We start from the raw sequence: 24,035 nt of genomic DNA on the forward strand, positions 1-24,035 counted from the left end.
CCTTCATATACAATATCACAAGCCAGAAACCTATAAATTACCCTGGACTCCTCCCACTCACTTTTTCTCCACTTCTAATCAAGTTCCAAGATCTATTATTTTACTTCCTAAATATCCCTTATTCCACTCTGACTGGCAGCACCCTAGAGAAGGCTCCTATTGTTTCTGTCCTAGAGCCCTGCATCAGCTGTCTGACTCATCTCCCTGCATTTGGTTTGTTTTTCTGTAACTCTAGTTACTCTATGACTTAACATTATGACTCTGGGCATCTGAAATATGAGGATAATAATGAGGTCTCTCATCCTTATAGATTTGTTTGAGTTAAGTAAGATACACAGTTTTCTAAGTGACTTGATAAAAAGTTCCACAGCTGACATATGAATTGAGACTATTTGGTGCTAGAGGCTACATGCTTAACCACTACCACATATGCCCAGGTAAGCCCACGATTATCAGAAAAGTCATGATGAAAAGAGACATAAGAAAGGATAATTTGCAGTGAAAAGCTTTTGAGAATGGCAATATAAGTATACATGAATTATTCCAAAACTTAGCAACTTAAAACAACAAAAGCTTATTATCTTGTGGTTTCTGTAGCACTGCTTAGCTAGGTGCCTCTGGCTTAAGACCTTTCATGAGGTTGCAGTCCAACTGTCAACTGGAGATGCCGTCCCACCAGTAAGCTTGACTGGGGCTGAGGAACTTCTAAGCTTACTCATGTTGTTCTTGGAAGCCTTTGCCCCTTGCCACAGGGACCTTTACACAGGGCTGCCTCACAACATGGCAGCTGATTTCCCTTAGGGCAAGTGATCCAAGAGACAATGAGAGAGGGCCTCCAAGATGGAAGCCCGGATCTTTTAATAAACTCATCTCAGAAGTAACATCACACCACTTCTGTCATTCATTGGGAGTGAGTCATTAAATTTAGCCCACACTCAAGGATAGGGGTTTACACAAGGGCAGAGACCACTGAGAGCCATCCCAGAGGCTGCTGACTATTATCCCCAAGCAGACATCATAGCCCTGGAGGGAGGAGGTGTGCTGAAAATACATAAGGCCCTACCAGCACCTCCCTTAGCCTTCTCTGCTTTCCAGAGTTGAACTGACCATGAACTTCATGTCCTGCTACTTTTTTATCAGTAGATACACTCTTGTCTCTCTCTCCTCCTCACTGCCACCTTGCCACCATGGGGGTTAGATGGAGATCCCACAGATTGCTGGGAACTGTTACATATCAGACTTTTCATATTAATACTAAAATAGACCAGCATTACAGTAGCTAATGGCCTCATTGTTAAGCATAAATCTAAATCAGAAAATATAACAATAATTAAAATGTAAACAATATCACAAAGTTCTAAGAATTAAAGCAACTCAAGTTACTTTTAAAAGAAACCAAAGCTCTATTGGATTTTTTTAAGTATTATACAATAGTAAAAATAATTATTTCATGATGTAGTATCTATATTTCTGAGAAGTGTTTTTATTATAATTTAATCTCCTGTTACTAGCAAGAAAGAATGAGTATTCTGGGTTTAACCATGTTCCCCAAAAAAGATAAGTTGAAATTCCACCCCCCCCCCAGTATCTCAGAATGTAAGCTTATTTGGAGATACTGTCTTTACAGAGGTAATCAAGTTAAAATGTGGGCATTAGGTTGGACTATAATTCACTATGGCTAGAATTGTCAAAACAAGGGGAAATTTGGACACAGAAACAGATATGATAGAGGAAAGACAATGTAAAAAAGACACAGGGAGAAGACAGCCATCTATAAGCCAAGGAAAGGGGCCTGGGGCAGAGCCCTCTGTGGCAAGCCTCAGCAGGAACTGACTCAGCAGAGCCAGCACCTTGATTTTGGACTTCCAGCCTCCAGAACCATGAGACAATGCATTTCTGTTGCTTAAGACACCTAGTCTGTGGTAGTCTGTGGTACTTTGTTACAGCATCCTGAACAAATAATTATAGACAGAAGAATGAGATCCAGCAAGAGATAGAGGCAGAGAGAGATAGAGAGAAAAGAAGATACATATTCATCTGGATGAGTTGATTTTATGAGAAATGCACAAGGGCCTACTCCTAAAATATGATGTAGCATATTTATAGAGCAGAAGATGACAGATATTTCCAAAAACTATGTAAATAGAACAGTGCCAGGTGAAAACAACCAGACTGTCCCTCTACAGGTGGGGTCTGACTTGGTGGGGGCCAACAGGGGGCATCTGGGAGCAAGAGGAGACCCTACCTTCTGGTAGTCTTCTTTAGATCTCAGGGCCACCTCCAGGTGCTTGGTAGAGGTTGGATAGATGGCTGAGCGGTATTGAGAACCATGGTCATTGCCTTGGCGCATGCCTGGGAAAGTGGAGATCAGAAAGGATTACTGGAGGAGACTGAGCAACAAGGCCAGTGTCACAAGTTTTCTATGATTCATGTACTAAGTGCTTGTTTTTTTTTTAATGAAGTATGGTTGACACACAACGTTATATTAGTTTCATGTATAGAACTTAGTGATTTGACAAAGTCTTAACCTTATGCTACACTCACCGCAAGTGTACCTACCATCTGTCATCATACAACACTATTACAACACCTTTGACTATATTCCCTATGCTGTACCTTTCATGCCCTTGACTTATCCATTCCATAACTGGCAGCTTGCACCTCTTCACCACTTTTCACCCATCTCCAACAACACCTCCCCTCTGGGAACCATCAGTTTGTTCTCTGTATTTACGGATCTGTTTCTGTGTTTTGTTTGTTCCTTTGTTTTGGTTTTTAGACTCCACAAATATGTGAATCATATGGTATTTGTCCTCTGTTTTACTTATTTCACTTAGCATAAGATCCTCTAGGCCCAATTCTGTTGTCACAGATAGCAAGATCTCATTCTTTTAGATGGCTGAGTAATATTCCATTATATATATGTGTGTGTGTGTGTGTGTGTGTGTGTGTGTGTGTGTCTGCGTGTGTGTGTGTATATAGTGTGTGTATATATATATATATATATACACATATATATTTATATATAACATTTATCCATTTATCCATCAATTAACACTTAACATTGCTTCTATATCTTGGTTATTATAACACTGCAATAACACAGGGGTGCATATATTACTCAGTGCTTGTTTTAATTTCCTCTTGACACTACTCTCCTTAAACAAGCATGAAATATATCTGTTTTTCTTTGCTTATTTTAATTACAACAAATATATTTGAACTTAAGTAAGTTTATTGTAGGTCTTAGATCATAGTAAATGCTTTACAAATATGTATTTTTCTATGCAGATATTTAAATCATAACCTATTCCATTCATCACTTGCAAAGCATTGTGCCACACATTATTTCTTTGGATCCTACTGAGACACCTGTGTGGCAGGTACCATGGTCCCTCACTTGGCAAATAAGGAGATGCCTATAAATGATGAAATAACTGAGGCTCAGTGAGTTTGAAGAGTTCGCCTAAGGTCATCCATCCAATCAAAGGAAAACGTGAGCCTTTTCCTTAAAGGAAAAGAGGTGAGCCTAGCCCATTTTCCATCCCTTCGCAGCAGCTAAAGTGTAGATAGTGATCAATTTCTAACTGAAAAATTTAGTCCCCAAAGTTAAACAGCCACAGGGTTACTATAGATCTCCTATAGATTTCCATGCTGTTGTCAAAATGAACTTCACACATGTTTACTGCATTATTCAATTATCAGTTTCAGTTTTAAAAGTGCCCAAAACTCCTCTGACAGAAGATTCAATCTTCCAAAAAGAACGGCTTTGGCTTTGTACTTACAGATGTTAACGTATATGTGAATTACCTGGGGATACTGTTAAAATGCAGATTCTGGTCTGGTAGGTCTATGGTGAGCCTGAGTGAGATTCTGTATTTCTAATCTGCTCATGGGTGGTGCTGACCAGCAGACGGCATTTTGAGTAGCAAGAGTTTAGAGTTTGCTCAGATATTTTCAAGGTTTTGTGTAACACATCAGCAACATTTTTAATTCCAATAATGTGTTGAGGAAAACCTGACTCTGCCGTTTCTGAGGTTTGTAGTGTACAATGCTTCCTCCACCTGCCCCCAATTCTCCCGGGATGCACACACTTTTGCACTGAACTCCTATCCAACCTTCAAGACTTAGTTGAAGCATCTTCACTCGACAGAAGCTTCCCTGAGTGTTCCTTACAGCTGTGCCAATCACTGACTCCTTTGGGCAGGTCTCTCTCTTAGAGGTTTTATCATGCTACATTGTTATTATGTGGTTGTCCCTCTTCCTCGTCTGTGAGCCTTCCAGAGGGCAGAGCTTTACAGACATAGTACCTGGTATAGCATCAGACTGATGGATACACTTCCATCAATATTTGTTGCATGAAGAATGTATGAGTTTATATCTTGTGACCCAAGGCCCAGCAATCAATACTGTAGTCCAAATCAATTAATCAAAGTGCTTTTTCCTTTGTAAATAAAATTTTAATTCAAACGTAAATAAAATCATGTTTCTTAAGAACTCTAGGAAAAAGCTGCCAATGAGCTAATACGTTTGACTAGTAGAGGGAAGGGCAGTAGCTGAAGACACCAAAGGTTCACTATGGTGGTAAATGAATTGACAAGCTAGAATTCATGATCAAAACTACAAGCTAAAAATAGAGGTCTAAATAATAACAAACTAGCAGGATTTAGGGTCAAGCCTATGGCTATCTATGGTGTGTAACGTGTGTACTTTTGCATGGGGTGGAAGGTATTTCTGGCACCTATTTGTTCACACGCCAGCTTGGCTGACTTCCTAGAAATTCCATTCTCCCACCTTCAGAGTCCCATCCTCACCTTGATACACAAAGGCCACGTGGGGACCAGGAACTAATTAGTGGCTTAAAGAGCCAATACCAATGACACCAAAATATTAATTTAATAATATACAATAAACCAGCCCATGCCTCCAATAAGCACTGTGTAATACCACATTAGAATACCTATTTCTGTATAAGTTATATATTCACATAAGTATCATGGTATGGTTATTATAGTATACAATATATAAGTGTTATTACAGTGTAAATATTTTTATAGGATATGCTATATAAATACTGTTACAGTATTATTTATTAAGCACCTAATATGTGCCAAGTACTTTTCCAGATGCTGAGGATACAGCAATGAATAAAAGCAAACCCCAGGGTTCCACATTCTAGTATAATTTAAGACACTGGATAAATAGACATTCCAGAATGGCACAGTGGCAATATTTTTTTTTTTTGTCTTCTGCAATGTTCCCTCCTTCACTTATAAGTAAGGCTTTTCTTGCATGACTACTTCACATCCTTTTGTGCACAATGCCGTGATGGAGCATTATTGTCCCCTCTGAAATATTCTCCATGAAGAAAAAGATTGCTGGATGGCTGATTTTTAGTAAAATCTGACCCACCTCCAGTCAGCACAAGATGCACAACAGTAGGGTCTTCATGTGGAGTTGGTTAAATCGATTCAAGTTTCCTTTCTTTTGGAAGATAAACTAGTATGTGAGTAAAAGAGAACATGCAGGTGTGATTTATGTATATTTTTCAACAAATTTTGCTAAGATTCCATATGCCTTGTACATTGAGGACAACAAATATCTCTGCATTTGGATGAAGATCCTTGAATTATCCTAGGATTATGAGGAATTGTTGCTTATGAATAAAAACTGGCTTTTTAGCAAACAAGATGGGAATAGTTAAGAATTATTCCAAGGAAACTGTATAACAGCGGTCTCTTCCACTGATCATATTTTCACAGGTAGTCTGATAGAAGAGTGCACAATGAAACATTTAGATTTACATCCACATTTAGAGCTTCTCTTGTAGTCACATGACAACCTACGGGGTAGAGACATCTGGAAGATTCCATAAAATTGTGTGGTTGAGCAGAAAAGATGCACATGACTGTCATTTCTAGGCAAGTATGTAAGGCAATGCATTTTTGTAAAAAAACAATCCATGCATTCTTTATGTAATTATGGGTTATACTACTACTACAATCCAGGATAGGGGTTTATAAGTCCTTCCCTGAAGCCACGATCCCTTGAATTAAATTCTAAGTTGATCACCTGCTAATTACCAATAGGGCTCCTGTCAGTGTTGTCCTTGTTTTCTTTGTGCAGATTTGGGCTGTCCCCAACTCACCCCAGACAGCTATAAAGAGGAGTAACATAGTGGGTATTATCCACAGCTCTGCTCCAGACTCCTCGCACCTTTCCCCTTTGCACTAACACAAACTGACTATTCATCCATTGGAAAGATGGGAATTATTCACACTGTTACAGCTGCCATCTTCAAGTCTTAAAGATTGAATTTACAGCCCTGACCTTCTGATCCCCACTCTTCTTGGATGTTCTAACAAAACTGACAGCTCCCCACATCAGAATCAATGCATGCTCTCCTCCCAGTCACTCTGGCTAAACCCCTGCCTGGCCAGGAAGGAAGGCAAGAAAGTGCTAAAGTGATACAGTAGGGGATAGAGAGAAAATATCAAAGCTTTTATGCAGACACTCTTGAATTTTGAGTGATACTGGATAAGGCATTAATGCTCTGGTATACTCATGAACAACAGTGTTAATTTGACTGAAATTTTTTTCCATCAAAATTCATCCTGAGGAGGAGATATTAATATCTTAAAACCATGCATACGTATCGACATCCTTGTGTGTGTGTTTGGCTAAATCCAATGCATGTACCTTTCAGTTCACTGATGAAGAGGCTTATTAGAAGGATAGGAGCTTAAAATTTGGAAACAGATAGCTCACTGGGAAATATGATTTGATGCTCAACAACTAGAAAAACCTGTAGAACTATGGATTTTCTGTTCTCGTTATTTTTAATACATTGCATTTACAGGTGTTTAGCATCATTAAATTTTTCATCATTTCTTTCAACCTCCATTGGTTTATGTTAGGAACACAAAACAGTAATTCACATGTGAGAAAAACCTGTTCACTAAATCTCTCATAAGAAGCCTAGGACTCAGAGCAACAAGACCTTGTTTTTTAAGTCTGACTCTGCCACTGACATGCTTTATGTAAATTACCTAATCATTCTGAGCTCCAAACCTCATGTGTAAAATAAGGATTATCAGGACCTAAACTATAGGTTTTTTGTGAGGAGTAAATGAGATGAAACCTGTAAAACACTTTGTTGAGTATAAAAAAATATGTAGGTGATAAGCACTTTCATTTTTACAACTTCTAAGAATCTTGGAATGTTTCAGAATTACTAGTTTGAAATAAAAATAATAAATGATGTCACACAAGATACTCTAGGCGCAACCCTTTTCATCCCCTGAAAAGCATTAAATAATACTCTTCCCTCAGATACCCATGCAGTAAAAGTCACACAGAAAAATCCAAAGAGAGAATCAAAATCCATTTTTATGTGGGGAGAAATGTGCTAGCTTTTAACTCTTTATTACATTTTTTAGCAGAAGTATCTTCCTAATGAAAATTTTAACTCTGCTAATTTCAGTGGAAAACAAACCCAAGAAAGGGAAAAACTCTTTGAGTGAATTCTCCTATACCTGCCCCTACCCATGAAGAGCTTTCCAAAGCAACGTCTCACTCTTGAGTTCTGAACTTAGGTTTGGAAAAATCAGGCTTTCAGCATTATCTTGTATCTCCTGAGCTCACGGCCACTGGGGTACTGCAAAAGGGGAAAGATCTGCAGAGTGTTTGACAGAAATAGTTAAAATCACTGGAAAAATAGCTAAAAGGCCCTTCTTTCTAATTGTGTGCTTTCCTGCCTTCCACCCATCCATCCATTTTGTCCTGTCTCAGGCAAGGTACTAGGTACTGAGATTCAGAAATAAGACACATTCTTTTTTTTAAATATTTTTTTAATGTTTATTTATTTTTGAGAGAGAGAGAGAGACAGAGAGAGAGAAAGAGAGCAAGTGGAGGAGGGGCAGAGAGAGCGGGAAACACAGAATCCAAAGCAGGCTCCAGGCTCCAAGCTGACAGCACAGAGCCCAATGCAGGGCTTGAACTCACGGACCATGAGATCATGACCTGAGCTGAAGTCAGACACTTAACTGAGACACCCCGGTACCCCAAGGCTTATTTTTCAAGTAGGTCATACTCCCAGGACAGTAAAGGGAAACACATGGAAACCAGTAAGCACAATCAAGTATACAGGTGTGTCTTAATTCAGGCTGCTAAAACACAATATCACACACTGGGTGGCTTAGCAACAACACAACATTATTTATTACAGTTTGGGAGGCTGGAAGTCCTAGATCAAGGTACTGGCTGATTCAGTGCCTGGGGACAGCCTTCTTTCTGATTGCAGACAGCTGTCTTCTTGCATTATCTTTACATGGTAAAGAGAGAAAGAGAGAGAGAGAGGACCAGTTCTCTAGCCTCTTCTTAAAAGGACATTAATCCCGTTCATGAGGGCTCTACCCTCACATTGGAGATTACATTGGGGATTAGGTTTCAACATATGGATTTGGGGGTAACAAAAATATTCAGTCCATAACAAGGTGCTATGGGAAAAAATCTATGTAAGTTAGAAAAATACAGGGATTCAGAGAAGGGAGAGGCTAAGTTCACCTGATCAATATGGGAAAGGCCTAAGTCCTGAAAGGCTGTATAGAGAAAGTGACTTTGTCTTGAAAGAGCAGTAGATGGGCACAAGGGGTGAAAGGCATTCTCCAGAAAGTGGAAGGACAAAAGTAAGGATTATGGAACAGCATGGTGCCTTCAAAGACTTGGAAGGAACCAATACAATTTGCAAAAGCATCAGCGGCATGTTAAGCATTTTTATCAGAGTCCTAGGGCGCATCTTCTCAAGAAGGATGAACACTTTACCATCGAGCTTGAAGCCCACATGAGAAAACCAGCAGTTAGGAGCTACTGGAAAGCAGTGGTCCAACTCAGTGAATCACAATATTTGACTGTTACAACCTGATCTAAACAGCCTTTATAATGCTGTTATCAAGAGGGCAAAAGTAACCTAAACTGCATTGTGAGAAAGGACAGAAAAATGTCACTGAGAGACAGAGAATCCCTACTTGCCTTTCCTTCTTCTGCAAACAAATACATTCTCTCCAGTATCAAGTATTCACATAGTACCAACTGTGTACTCAGCACTATCGAGGTCACAGAAGAATTAAATTATGAGTCTCGATCCCAAGAAATAGCCTGGAAAAGGGAGAGAGGGAAAGCATGAAAGGAACGGTTATAAGCTTGACCCTACACTTCATCAAACTGAGTTTTTGCCAACATTCCTCCTCATACTGCAGACAGCTGTCCTTAATCTTCACATTAGCCCTGTTTAGTTGGTATTCTTAACTTTCTGTGACACAAAGGAAGCTATGAATCAGAGACATTTAGTGACCTGCCTGATGTCACAGAGCTGGTAAATGGCTGTCCTAGGATTTAAAGCTAGATCCAACGAATACCAAAATTGCTGTACAAGAAGTTACAGCAGGGGCACCTGGGTGGCTCAGTCAGTTGGGCATCCGACTTCAGCTCAGGTCACGATCTCGCGGTCCGTGAGTTCGAGCCCCGCGTCGGGCTCTGGGCTGATGGCTCGGAGCCTGGAGCCTGCTTCCGATTCTGTGTCTCCCTCTCTCTCTGCCCCTCCCCCATTCATGCTCTGTCTCTCTCTGTCTCAAAAATAAACAAACGTTAAAAAAAATTAAAAAAAAAAAAGAAGTTACAGCAAAACAATTAAAGACAATGGAACAAAGTGCCCTGTCAGTGGTGCATCAGGGGAGAAGCATCACCACTTAAGGTCCAGAAGTAAGAACAAGCTTGGTATGTGATGAGGACAGCGAAGAGACAGGGCTGGGTTCTGACAAGGGGGTTGGAAGGAAAGGAAGCTGGTTGGTTGAGCATGAGGCCGCATAGATATCTTGACAGGACACATCAGGGCCCAGATATGTATGGAAAGATCAGTCTCAGGGAAGTCTCAGGGTTCTGTAGAACCCTGGGTAAGCATAATCTTCCAAAATCCAAAACTCTCTTTCATACAGATTCACTAAGTGTTGCAAAGTTCATTGTGCTGGCTTTGGAAAAACTAAGAAGATAAATTACTGACACTATTTGGCTGTTTTCATGTCCCAGGAAAGCAAGCAATGGTCTTGCCTCAGTGGGTGAAATGAAAATAGCTGGCTGAGAAACAACATCTTGTGCTGAACATTCTCCCATAACGCTCTCTAAACTAAGTAATGAGGAGTGGGCTTTGGGGCATTCTTGAAGAGGACTGACCTCCTGGCAGCTACCAACTATTTGAGATTTTTCCAACCACCTTCTTCCAATAAGATTTGAAAGGGACAAACCATCCTGATATGTGCTAAGATTTCTCTCAGCAGAGCCACAGAAAGCACTAGAAAACAGAGAAATAATCTATAATGAGGAAAAAAAGATGGAAGTTCTCATATGCTCAGCGGGCCTTCTAAACTTCAGTTAACTTTTGGGTACCAGGCCTGTTTTATACCTACCTTTTAGCTGGAGAGAGGAGAAATATGCTTGAACATGAGAATTTTAAAGGGAAGTTCACACTATGACTTATTGCAAGGTGATTACTTCAAGAAATTCCAGGACTCACCAGCTGATAGTGAACATCAAGGTGGAGAAGGACACATTTATAAGGGCCTACAATTACTAACCGTGGTAGGAAACTTCAAAGGAGCAATCTCATTAGAGGACTGTCATTGGTTGCATAGATAGGGTGACTTCCATTAGGATGAATCCATATTCTAGGATATGAATCCATATTCTGTTGCTAAGAAAATAAAATGGATCCTGACCTATAGTCTGCTTCATAAAGCCCGGAAATCAGGTTTTGTCATGTGACAGTTCTGAATTCTAATCCCAGCTCTGTGGTTTACTAACGGTGTAATGTCAGCCAAGTCATTAAACCCATCCACTCTTCAGCTTCCTCATTTGGAAAAATGAGGATGATGATACATACCTCACAGGGTTGTTAGCTATCTTATATAGGAGCTTAGTAAACATAACCCCTCCATCCCCTCAAGACTTCTAATGCAGAAATTCAAGAAGGAGATATTTTCAACATACTACTTAAGAATTAAATTCCTAAGTCAGTGAAGAGTTGTTAAGAATCTACCTCAATCCAGGAATCTTGCTAGGACTAACGTACAGACCAATGAACCTGATCTCAGTTCTCAGAAAATTTCTTGAATGTATCATCAAACAAATAAGCATGAAGAGAAGCAAGATGTACTCATTAAGAATGAACAGAGATCCGTTTAGAATCCATACCTCTTAACGACTCTGGCCTCAGTTCATCATCTGTACAATCAAGGATTTGGGTTAGATCCTTTTAAAACCAGTTTTATTGAGGTAAAATTGACATACAATAAATGGTATACACTTAAAGTGTACAATTTGATCAGTTTTGACATGTATATACACCATGAAACCATAACCACAATCAAGATCATGAATACCTCCAAAATATTCTTCACAGCCCTTTTTTATTTTTTAAATGTTTATTCACTTATTTTTGAGAGAGAGAGAGAGAGAGAGAGAGAGAGAGAGAGAGAGAATGAGCAAGCAGGGGAGGGACAGAGAGAGAAGGAGACAGAGAATCCCAAGCAGACTGTGCACTGTCAGCATAGAGCCAGATGCATGGCTCAAACTCTCAAACCATGCAAGGTAATGACCTGAGCCAAAATAAAGAGTTGGATGCTTACCCAACTGAGCCACTCAGGCACCCCTTCACACCCCCTTTTAAATCTTTCCTTCCCACCACTCCCAGTTCCCACCCCAAAGCCTTAGGCAAACTCTGATCTACATTCTATGGTTATAGATTCATTTGCATTTTCTAGAATTTTATACAACTGGAATAACAGCATGTACTATGTTGGTACATAGTTGGTACATGGTTGGTAACTCAGCCATGTTATTACAAGTTCAACAATTTCTTCTTTTAATAGCCGAGCAGTGTTCCATTAATCAGATATCCCACAATTTGTTTATTCATTGATCTATTGATGGACATTTTGGTTCTTTCCAGCCTTGGGTTTTTAAAATAAAGCTAGTATAAATACTCATGCACAAGTCTTTTTATGTACATATACTTTCATTTTTTCCGGATAAATACCTGGGAGTGGAATGGCCGGTACACTTTTGTTTCATTTAAGACTGCCAAACTTTTTTCAAAGTGGTTGTAATATTTTACATTAGCTTCCAGCAAGGTATGAGAACTCCAGTTGTCATAGTAACACGAACGCTTGGTACACTAAGCCCTTTTAATCTTAGTCATTCTGATATATGTGTAGTAGTATCTCATTGTGGTTTTAATTTGAATTTCTTAATGCCTAATGATGTTGAGTCTTTTTCATGTGATAATTTGCCATTTGTACATCTTCTCTGATAAAGTGTTCAAATATTTCACACATTTTTAAATTGTGTTGTTTGTTTTCATATAGTTGAATTTTTAGAGTTTTTTTATATATTCTGGTTACAAGGGTCTTCTCAGATATATAACTGGAAACTGCTTTCTCCAAGTCTGGATTTGTCTTTCATTCTCTTAGTGATTTTCCAAGAGCATAAGTTAATTTTGATGAAATCTAAATTATCAATGTTTTCTTCTATGGGTCATGCTTTAGGTGTTATACCTAAAAATCTTTACTTAACCCAAGTCACAAAGATCTTCTCCTATATTTCCCTTCAGAAGTGCTATCATTTTAGGCTTTAAATTTAGAGCTATGATTCATTTTGTGTTTTGTATGTGGCATGAGGTACAGGTCAGAGTTGTTTTGGTTTCCTTGCTGTTATTGCTGTTGTGTTCTTTTGTTGTTGCTTTTTTGCAGAAGGATATACAATTGTTCCAGCACCATTATGGAAAAGATTATCCTTTCTCCACTTTACAGTCTCCCCTTCCAGACTTTGTGCTGTGTTTGCAAAGCATTGAACTCCTACATAGCTTACCACCCTCAAAATACACTTATTATTTTGACTCTAAACAGTGGGTGATATTTTAAAGAGACTTCCATCTTTTTTTTTTTTTAATTTTTTTTTCAACGTTTTTTATTTATTTTTGGGACAGAGAGAGACAGAGCATGAACGGGGAAGGGGCAGAGAGAGAGGGAGACACAGAATCGGAAACAGGCTCCAGGCTCCGAGCCATCAGCCCAGAGCCTGACGCGGGGCTCGAACTCACAGACCGCGAGATCGTGACCTGGCTGAAGTCGGACGCTTAACCGACTGCGCCACCCAGGCGCCCCAAAGAGACTTCCATCTTTAAAAGTCTTTGTGTTTAGTTCAAATGTAGTTAACATTGCTAGTACTCTTTATTCCTTTGTGTAGATATATATTTCCAGCTGGTATCACTTCCTTTCTGCTTAAAGGACTTCCATTCATATTTCCTTCTAGCTCAGGTCTGCTAGTGATGAATTCATTCAGCTTCTATACATGTGAAACACACTTGAAAGATATTTTCACCAGGCAAAGAATTCTAAGATGACAGTTCCTTTTTTCCTTTCAGTACTTAAAAGATATTGCTCCACTGCCTCATAGCTGGCATTGTTCCCAATGAGAAATCTGCTGTCTTCTGTATCTATGCTGCCTTGCATGAAATTTATCTTTGTTTTGTGGCTACTTATAAGATTTTCTCTTTATCAGGGATTTTAATGATTTGATTATCATGTGTCATGATGTCCTTTTCTTCATTTTGTGTGTGTGTGTGTGTGTGTGTGTGTGTGTGTGTGTGTGTTTGATGTTCATTTAATTTCTTATAGATTTGTTGTTTTATCAAATTTGGAAATTTTTTTTGACGTTCAAATTATTTTCATCTCAGACCTTACAATTTTCATCTCTTGAAATTGGGTTAGGCCGTTTTTAAATATATTCCATCCTTCTATTTAACGTGTTCAATACTTCCTTTAGATTTTTAAACATACTGAATACAGTTTTAAGTACCTTAATTCTTATTGCTAGTTCCATTATCTGTGTCAAGATTGGGTCATTTTCCATTGATTAATTTTTCTCACTGTATACAGTATTTTTCTGCTTGTTTGAATGTCTAGTTATTTTTAATGGATTCCAGAAAGTGTGAATTTTACCTTGCTGGGTGCTGGATATTTTGTAATTCTACATATATATTCATATTCTTTGTTATAAAATGAGGTTGTTACTTGGCAGAAGTAATATATCCTTGAACTTGGGGGAAGATGGCTGAGTAGGAGGACCCTAAGCTCATCTCATCCCACAGATATAACTAGAGAACACTCACATCGGTGAAAACAACCCAGAAAACCACCCAAAGACTAGCAGAACAAACTCCACAACTAAATGTAGAGAAGCCGCCACATTGAAGAGGGTAGGAAGGGCAGAGACAGGGTAGGGAGCTAAAGGGACCAGGCCATAGGCAGGGCAGGGGGTGGGGGTGGGCAGTCGTGTGTGTAGAGAGGGAGAGAAACAGACCCTTATACTGGGAAGGGAGGGAAGGTATAGCTCCATAACATTTGCCTTTGAAAACTAGAGAGGCCAATTTTGAATTTTGTGAGTTCTTACAACCAATAGGACTTAAAGCTTGAAATTTAAAAAATCAGTGGGCTAGGCTCTGGGAGAGCTGTGGGAGGGTGAAAGGAAGCTGATTCTCTGCTCTTAGAGGGACAGCACAACAAATAGCTCACAAAGATACAGAGTAGAAGCAGCAGATTGAAAAATGCCTTGGGCATATGAGAGAGAGAATTATGTACCAATCTCAGAGTATGTCCCAGAAGGGCAATGTTCATTGAGGGACTTCTCTAGGAACAAAGGAGCTGGCAGGTACCATTTCCCTTCCCTACCTCCAGTGTAAACATACAACCACCAGCCACCTGTGGGAACTGACATGGAGCTGACATTCATTACCTAACTTGCTTATACCAAGCTCTGACCCCAAACCCCCAACCCCACAGATCCACCCTTTCCAGTCATGCTTGCCTTAGTGCCAGTATTGTGGGTGTCCTCCCCCAGAAGACCATTGCACTTGTTAAAATTATGTATCCTGCCCATGCATGCTTTGCACACATTGTTCCAACTGCATGACCACCTTGGTTGCCTGGTCCCACTGGTGGCAGCAGTGGCACACCCACTCTCACTGGCACACAAACCCCACGGGCACTGCTCAACTCACCCCCTTCCAACATGCTCTTGGCTAGAGCCCATTCGAGCTGAGGCTACAGGCCTGGAAGTGGCCCTGAAAGGGGCCAGCACCACTCCAAAGTGGGTCCATCCCTGGAGTGAGGAGAAGATAACCACATACACCAGTCAGCTGTTGGAGACATTTTGTGTGATTGCAGGCCCTGCCCACCAATGAAAACTTCTCAGAGGACAATACAGGGAAAGTGCCTTGCAGTTTGGTGCTACTGCAAATGTCTTTTGAATCAACTCAAGCCCATGGCAGCCCCAGATTGGTCCACTAACACCATAGGGATCAAACACTGCCCACAACAGGCAAAGAGTACCACCGAAGACAACTGGACCAAAGGAAAAAGCAGCCAAGACACAATGGCAGGGTTCATGCAACACACACAGGAGAAACCCCTGAAGTGCCAGATTCTGGGGAACAAGAGACACTGCCGTACAAGGCACAACATGATCTCTTCTTCATAAGGCTATTACTTTCAAGAGCAGGAGACACAGCTGACTTACCTAACACACAGCAACAGACACAGAGAGTTGGAAAAAATGAAGAGACAGAGGAATATTTTCCAAATGAAAGAACAGGGCAAAATCACAGCAAGAGACCTAAGTGAAACAGATATAAATAATATGCCTGATAGAGAATTTAAACTAATTATCATAAAGATACTCACTGGACTTGAGAAAAGAATGGAGGACATCAATGAGACCCTTAATACAGAGATTTAAAAAAAAAAGAAATGAAGAACACAAAAAATGAAATTAAAAATACATTATATGGAATAACTAGCAGTCTGGAAGAAGCAGAAGAATTAATCACTGACCTAGAGGACACAGTAATGGAAAGTAATCAAGCTGAGCAGGTGAGAGAAAAAATTATGGAAAATAATAGACTTAAGGGACTCAGCACCTCCATCAAGCATAATAGCATTCATACTACAGGGATCCTGGAAGAAGAAGAGAGAGAAAGGGGGACAGAAAACTTCTTTGAAGAAATAATAGCTGACAAATTTCCATATCTGACAGCTGAAAAAGATATCCAGATCCAGGAGGCACAAAGGTCTCCCAAAAAAATCAGCCCAAGGAGGTCCACACCAAGACACATAGTAATTAAAATGGCAAAAAGTAGTGATAAAGAGATAATTTTTTAAGCAGCAAGAGAAAAGAAAATAATTACCTACAAGGGAAACTCCATAAAGCTATATGCGGATTTTTCATTTTAAACTTTGAAGGCCAAAAGAGAGTGGAATGATATATTTTTTTTTTTTAATTTTTTTTCAACGTTTTTTTTATTTATTTTTGGGACAGAGAGAGACAGAGCATGAACGGGGGAGGGGCAGAGAGAGAGGGAGACACAGAATCGGAAACAGGCTCCAGGCTCCAAGCCATCAGCCCAGAGCCTGACGCGGGGCTCGAACTCACGGACCGCGAGATCGTGACCTGGCTGAAGTCGGACGCTTAACCGACTGCGCCACCCAGGCGCCCCATGAATGATATATTCTTACTGCTGAAAAGGCATAATCTACAGCCAAGAATACTCTAACCAGCAAGGCTATAATTCAGAAGAAGGAGAGATAAAGAGTTTCCCACACAAACACAAGCTAAAGGAGTTCTGACCACTAAAGTAGCCCTACAAAAATGTCAGGTGGGGACTCTTTGAGAGGAAAGTAAAGACTGTAAGAGTAAGAAAAGTAGGAAGCACAAAAGCAGTAAAATAGGTGTATCTGTAAAAATCAGTCAAGGGACACACAAAATAAAAGGATGTAAAGCATGACACCATATACCTAAAATGTAGGGGGGTGAGGAGAGGAGTAAACAATGTATTCATATTTAAGTGACCATCAGCTTAATATAGACTGATATATGCAGAAAATGTTATATCAAAACATAATGGCAACCACAAATCAAAAGCCAACAATAGATATGAACAAAGTAAAGAGAAAGGAATTGGAGTATATCACTAAAGAAAGCCAGCAAAGGGTGTGAGAAGAGAGCGAGAGAAGAAAGGATCAGAGAACTACAAAAACAACCACAAAACAAATAACAAAATGGCGATAAATATATATCTTTCAATAATTATTTTGAATGTAAATGGACTAAATTCTCCAACCAAAGGATATAGGGTGATGGGACGGATAAAAAAAAACAAGACTCATCTATATGCTGCCTACAAGAGACTTATTTCAGATCTAAAGACACATGGCAGATTGAAGGTGAGGGATTATTATGCAAATGGATGTGAAAAGAAATCCAGGGTAGCAATACCTATATCAGACAAAATCCACTTTAAAATAGAGTGTAACAAGAAACAAAGAAGGACCATATATAGTAATAAAGGGGAAAATCTAACAAGAAAATATAACAATTATAAATATTTATGCATGCAACATGAAAGCACCCAAATGCATAAAGCAGCTAATAACAAACGTAAAGGAAATAATCAATAGTATTACAGTAATAGTAGACTTTAATACCCCACTTATATCAATGGACAGATCATGCAAATAGAAAATCAAGAAGGTAACAGTGGCTTTGAAGGATACATTGGACCAGATGGATTTAACAGATATATTCAGAACATTCAATCCAAAAACAGCAGAATACACATTCTTTTCAAGTCTGCATGCAACATTCTCCAGAATAGATAACATATTAGGTCACAAAATAAGTCTCAACAAATTCAAAAAGATTGAAGTCATAACATGCATCTTTTATGATCACAATGCTATGAAACTAGAAGTTAACCACAAGAAAAAATCCGGAAAGACCACAAATACATGGAGGTTAAACAACATGCTACTAAACAAGGAATGGGTCAACCAAGAAATCAAAAAATCAAAAATTACATGGAGAGAAATGAAAATGAAAATACAGTGGTCCAAAATCTTTGCGATTCAGCAAAAGTGGTTCTCAGAGGGAAGTTTATAGCAATACAGGCTTATCTCAAGGAGCAAGAAAAACTTCAAATAAACAACCTAACCTTTCACTGAAGGAGTTAGAAAAAGAACAATAAAAAAACCCCAAAATGAGCAGAAGGAAGAAAATAATAAATATAAGAGCAGAAATAAATGATATAGAAACTAAAAAATAATAGAACAGATGAATGAAACCAAGAGCTGGTTCTTTGAAAAGATCACCAAACTGATAAACCTTTAGCAAGACTCATTTAAAAAAAGAGAGAGAGAGGACCTAAATAAGCAAAATTGCTAATGAACAGGAGAAATAACAACCAATGCCACAGAAATACAAACTATTGTGATACAATATTATGAAAACCTATATGCCAACAAATTGGACAACTTAGAAGAAATGGATAAATTCCCAGAAACATATAACCTATTAAATCTAAAGCAGGAAGAGATATAAATTTGAACATACCAATTACCAGTGATGAAATTGAATCAGTAATCAAAGAACTCCCCAAAAACAAAAGTCCAGGACCAGATGGATTCACAGGCAAATTCTGCCAAATATTTAAAGAAGGGTTAATACCTATTCTTCTCAAGCTATTCCAAAATATACAAGAGGAAGAAAAACTTCCAAATTCATTCTATGAGACCAGTATCACTCTGATATCAAAACCAGATAAATACACCACAAAAAAAAGCTAACTACAGGCTACTATCTCTCATGAATATAGATGTGAAAATCCTCAACAAAATATTAGCAAACTGAATGCAGCAATACATTAAAAAAATAATACACCACAATCAAGTGGAATTTATTCCCAGGATACAAAGGTGGCTCAAAATTCATAACACAATCAATGTGATAGAGCACATCAATAAGAGGAAAATAAAAACCATATGATCATTTAAGTAGATGCAGAAAAAAACGTTTGACAAAGTACAACATCCGTTCATAATAAAAACTCTCTGCAAAGTAGGTCTGGGGGAACATATCTCAGTGTAATAAAGACCTTATATGAAAAGCCCATAGCCAACATCCTACTCAATGGTGAAAAATTGAGAGCTTTTCCATTAAGGTCAGGAACAAGACAAGGATTTCCACTCACTTTTATTCAACCTAGTGCTGGAAGTCCTAGCCACAGCAATTAGACATATATAGAAATAAAAGTGATGAGGAAGAAGTAAAACTCTCAGTATTTGCAGATGACATGATAGTATATAGGAAACCTTAAAGATTCCACTAAAAAACTATTGGAACTGATAAACGAATTCAGTAAAGTTACAGGATACAAAATCAATGTACAGAAATCCATGGCATTTCTATACACTAATAATGAAGCAGCAGGAAGAAAAATTAAGAAGGTAACAGTGGCTTTGAAGGATACATTGGACCAGATGGATTTAACAGATATATTCAGAACATTCAATCCTAAAACAGCAGAATACACATTCTTTTCAAGTCTGCATGGAACATTCTCCAGAATAGATAACATATTAGGTCACTAATATGTGCATTTACAACTGCACCAAAAACAATAACATATCTAGGAATAAACTTAGCCAAAAAGGTGCAAGACTTGTACTCTGAAAACTATAAAACACTGATTAAAGAAATTTAAGACAACACAAAGAAATGGAATGTTGAACAAATATTGTTAAAATGTCTATAGTTATCAAGGCAATCTACAGATTTAATATAATCTTTGTCAAAGTACCAACAACATTTTTCAAAGAACTAGAAGAAATTATCCTAAAATTTGTATGGAACTACAAACGACCTCAAATAGCCAAAGCAATCTTCAAAAAGAAAAACAAAACTGGAGGTATCACAATTCTAGATTTCAAGTTATATTACAAAGTGGTAGTAATTAAAACATATGATACAACATCAAATCAGACACACAGATCAACAGAATAGAACAGAAAACCCAGAAATACACCTACAATTATATGGTCATTGCATCTTCAACAAAGCAAGAAAGAATGTCCAATGCAAAAAAGACAGTCTTTCAAAAAATGGTATTGGAAAAACTGGACAGCTATGTGCAAAAAAGAGAAACTGGACTACCTTCTTACATCACACACAAAAATAAACTCAAAATGGATTAAGGACCTAAATGTGGGGCCTGAAACAATAAAAATCCTAGAAGAGAGCATAAGCAATAATCTGACAGTGGCCGTAACAACATCTTTCTAGATTTGTCTCCTGAGGCAAAGGAAACAGAAGCAAAAATAAAGCAGTGAGACTACATCAAAATAAAAAGCTTCTGTACAGCAAAAGGAAACAACCAACAAAAATAAAAGACAACCTACTGAATGAAAGATTAAATGACATATCTAATGAGGGGTTAGTATCCAAAATATATAAAGAACTTATGAAACTCAACACTGAAAAAATATTCCAATTAAAAAATGGGCAGAAGACATGAACAGACGTTTCTCCAAAGACATCAGATGGCTAAGAGACGTATGAAAAGATGCCTAATATCATCCATCATCACGGAAATGCAAAATCACAATGAGATAGCACCTGACACCTGTCACAATGACTAAAATAAGAAACTCAAGAAAGAACAAGGGTTGGTAAGGATGTGGAGGAAGAGGGACCCTTGTTCATTGTGGGAATGCCAACTGGTGCAGCCACTGTGAAAGACGGTATATAGGTTCCTCAAAAACTTAAAAACTGAAGTACCCTACGATCCAGTAATTGCACTACTGGGTATTTACTCAAAGAATACAAAAAACACTAATTTGAAGGGGTATGCACCTCCATGTTTATTGCAGCATTATTTACAATAGCCAAATTATAAAAATAACACCAGTGTCCATCAGTAGATAAATGGATAAAGAATATGTGGTATATATACACAGAGGAATGTTATTTAGCCACACAAAAGAATGAAATATTGCCACCTGCAACAACATGAATCAAGCTAGAGTATAATGCTAAGTGAAATAAGCCAGTCAGAGAAAGACAAATACCGTATGATTTCACTCATGTGTAGAATTTAAAAAACAAAACAAATGAGGAAAGGAAAGAGAGAGAGAGAGAGAGAAACTAAGACACAGACTCTTAACTATAGAGAGCAAACAGATGGTTACCAGAGGGGGGTGGGTGGGGGAATGGGTGAAAGAGGTGAAGGGGATTAAGATACACTTATCATGATGAGCACTGAGTAATGTATGGAACTGGTGAATCACTATATTGCACATTTTAAACTAATATAACACTGTAAGTTAACTACACTGGAATTAAAGTTAAAAAAATGTTTTACAATTTAACGTATCCTTTTGGTTTTTACTTCCAAGCACTGTTATGTTGGACCAGAGAAGATTTTAATCTAGGTTAATTTTCCTACTAATGAGGTAAACCTTTCTAAGTACTCTGATTGATGCCTGCTGTATTTTGATATTCTCTACTCTGGCTGGTGAGAATAGGCAGTATTCCCAACCCTGTGTGAGCTCTGGTAATTTTTCCATTGAATTCTTCAAGGTGGTTCTTTTGCTGGCCTGGAGTTGTTTAATCACATGATATGCTGGTCAGTACTCAGACAATCATTTAAACACTTTGCAGATCTCCAGAGATCTCTCTCTCTCTCTCTCTCAACATTTCTCTCCACCCTTCTTCCGCTCTATAAATTCTGCCTTTCTCAGCATCTCTAGACTTCCATTTCCATCTCCCCAACCCCTCAAGACTGTGAGGCTAGGCCTGGGTTGGGTTCCTCCTCCTTGCTTTGCAGCCTAGAAATTTTTCTCTAGGAAATCAGATGGGGCAAGTGCAGCGTTTACTTGTTTCTCTGATGTCCAATGTCTTGAGAACCATTATTTCATGTATTTTGTCTAATTATTTTAGTCTTTTCAAATCCCAAGCAGAAATCTTTGGGCCAAATATTTTCTAGCTCTAATTAAAAAAAATATTATTTAAAGCTAAAATAATGGGCATGGGAGCACAAGTAGCTAGGCCGGAAAATTCTTTTATGTCTGGGTGCATTTTTTTAAAATTTTTTGTTTTACGTTTATATTCTGTTAACAAATGGGTTCTGTAAATTTATTTCAGGAAAATAATTCAAATTAAAAATGTATATAAATGGCATCTAGATGGTGGCAAATATTTTAAAATTTCTATCATTAATCAAAAAATTAATTTCCTCCTCCATTTTTTACCCTTTTGTCTTCATTTTTCTTGATCCCTGCTCCATCCGACAGTGTTAACAGTACCTCCCTTCCCTAAGTGCTTTTCCCCTTGGCCTTGTAACACTACACTTCACCTAAGACTTTCACTGTTACTTGAATAGTCCCTATCTATTTGCTTTTCCATTCCCCTCACCATCGTCCTGACAACAATTGTTCATAGGTTCAGTCTTCTGCCATCTCCTTCCTTTCCATGTGCCCTCCAATGGAATTTCCCTTTTCTGTGATAAGAACTTACAAATCTAAATTTGTGATCCAAATTCTCTTCCAGGTTTCAGTCATGCAGAACCACATTCCTGTTAAATACTTACATACTTAGGTTCCCTTGTGTCTCAGTTCTCAACTTGACCTCTTTATCTTTCATTGTCCCCCACCTTGCTCATCTCTATCAACATGATCTTTCTCCTAGCAACCCAAGCTTTCAATCTTGTAGTAATCCATGTTTCATTTAAACATCCTTTATACCTTAAGCCAGGCAGTCACTTAACTTTACCTTTGTTTTCTGTAAAACCTTTCGTTAATCTTTCCCTTTCCACTGTCTCCACTCTGATCTAAACCCAATACCTCATCAAGCATGATGATAAAGCCAAGATTAATACTTGGATCTTCTGTAGAGCCCCAATTCAGAGTTGCTTGATAAATGCTTCTGGGTTGTTTTTGGCTGTATCTATCCAATAAGCGAATTGGTAGTTCTTTGTAACAGTGGATCATTTCACTACATAATCTTATTATGACTTCTAGAACTACAAGCCTAATATTTCACTCCTCTTCCCATGTACAAAGCCTAAGGGTATCATTTTTCAGATTTTCCACCTTCAGAACAAAGTGAATATAATGCAGAAAGCTAACAAGTCTGCAACTCCCTCCTAGGAAACATACTCAATTTCATAATTCTTATGCTAGACTTATAGTTTTGACTTATCCCCTTAAACTTTATAAAAGCCAATACATTTATCAGTTATTCTCCATGTCAATAGTCACTAAAGGAAGATGCTTTTGAAAAGTAAAGTGAAGGCAAGTAAGGTAAAATTTCCTTTAAACAATCCGTTGGACTTAGAATATAAATATGTCCAATTCCTGACTTTTTAGTCAAGCCACCCCAGGACATTACATTGAAATTTGGACTTCCATGTGATTTGGGTCAAGCATAAACCTTCAGCCACTCGTTTGCGTACCAGGAGATGATGAACTACCAGAAAGGAAAACTGTAATCTAGACCATTTGAAGGAGGCATAAGTACTTGAGCCATTTTAAAAAAGAGGGAAGCAAATGCTAAGAAATAAAAATACATACTATAAATGAAATTGAGGTGTTTTTAAGGACACTGCTAGGCAACTAAACTAAAAATAGAAGGATTCTTTGCCAGGGTTTCTTAACCTTGGTACTATTGACATTGTGGGCTGGGTAATTCCTTGCTGTGAGGGGCTGTCTTGTGCATTGTAGCACGTGTAACAACATTCCTAGATTTTATCCATTGATTCCAGCAGCATCCGCTCAGTTGTGACAACCAAAAATATCTCTATACACTGCCAAATATCCCCTAGGGGGCAAAACTGCCCCCACCTGAGACCCACTGCTATATATTAGTGAGCAACATCTTTTGATATCATCACTTTTAAAGCCTCCTTTTTCAAGGCAGCTAAATAAGGCAACACATGAATGAAGTGAAAGCTTTAGGACAGTGAAAACCAATGTCTATAAAAGAGTATTACACATCTTTGGTATTCATATTTTCTTTTGTATCCACTAATTTTAGTGATTACCATTATGGTTTCTTTCTTTCTTTCTTTCTTTCTTTCTTTCTTTCTTTCTTTCTTT

The 24,035-nt window shown here is 38.3% G+C and overlaps 1 protein-coding gene across 1 annotated transcript in view; it reads right to left on the reverse strand.

The window, feature by feature from the left end:
- The window catches only part of MSRA (methionine sulfoxide reductase A), a 450,198-nt gene that overhangs the window by 106,124 nt on the left and 320,039 nt on the right, over positions 1-24,035 (reverse strand). Inside the window, exon 5 of the mRNA XM_049631400.1 lies at positions 2,246-2,352. Coding sequence (XP_049487357.1) covers positions 2,246-2,352 — 107 coding nt within the window. The remainder of the gene's footprint in view (positions 1-2,245; positions 2,353-24,035) is intronic.

Source organism: Panthera uncia, chromosome B1 (assembly GCF_023721935.1).
Source record: "Panthera uncia isolate 11264 chromosome B1, Puncia_PCG_1.0, whole genome shotgun sequence".
NCBI classification, from domain to species: Eukaryota; Metazoa; Chordata; class Mammalia; order Carnivora; family Felidae; genus Panthera; species Panthera uncia.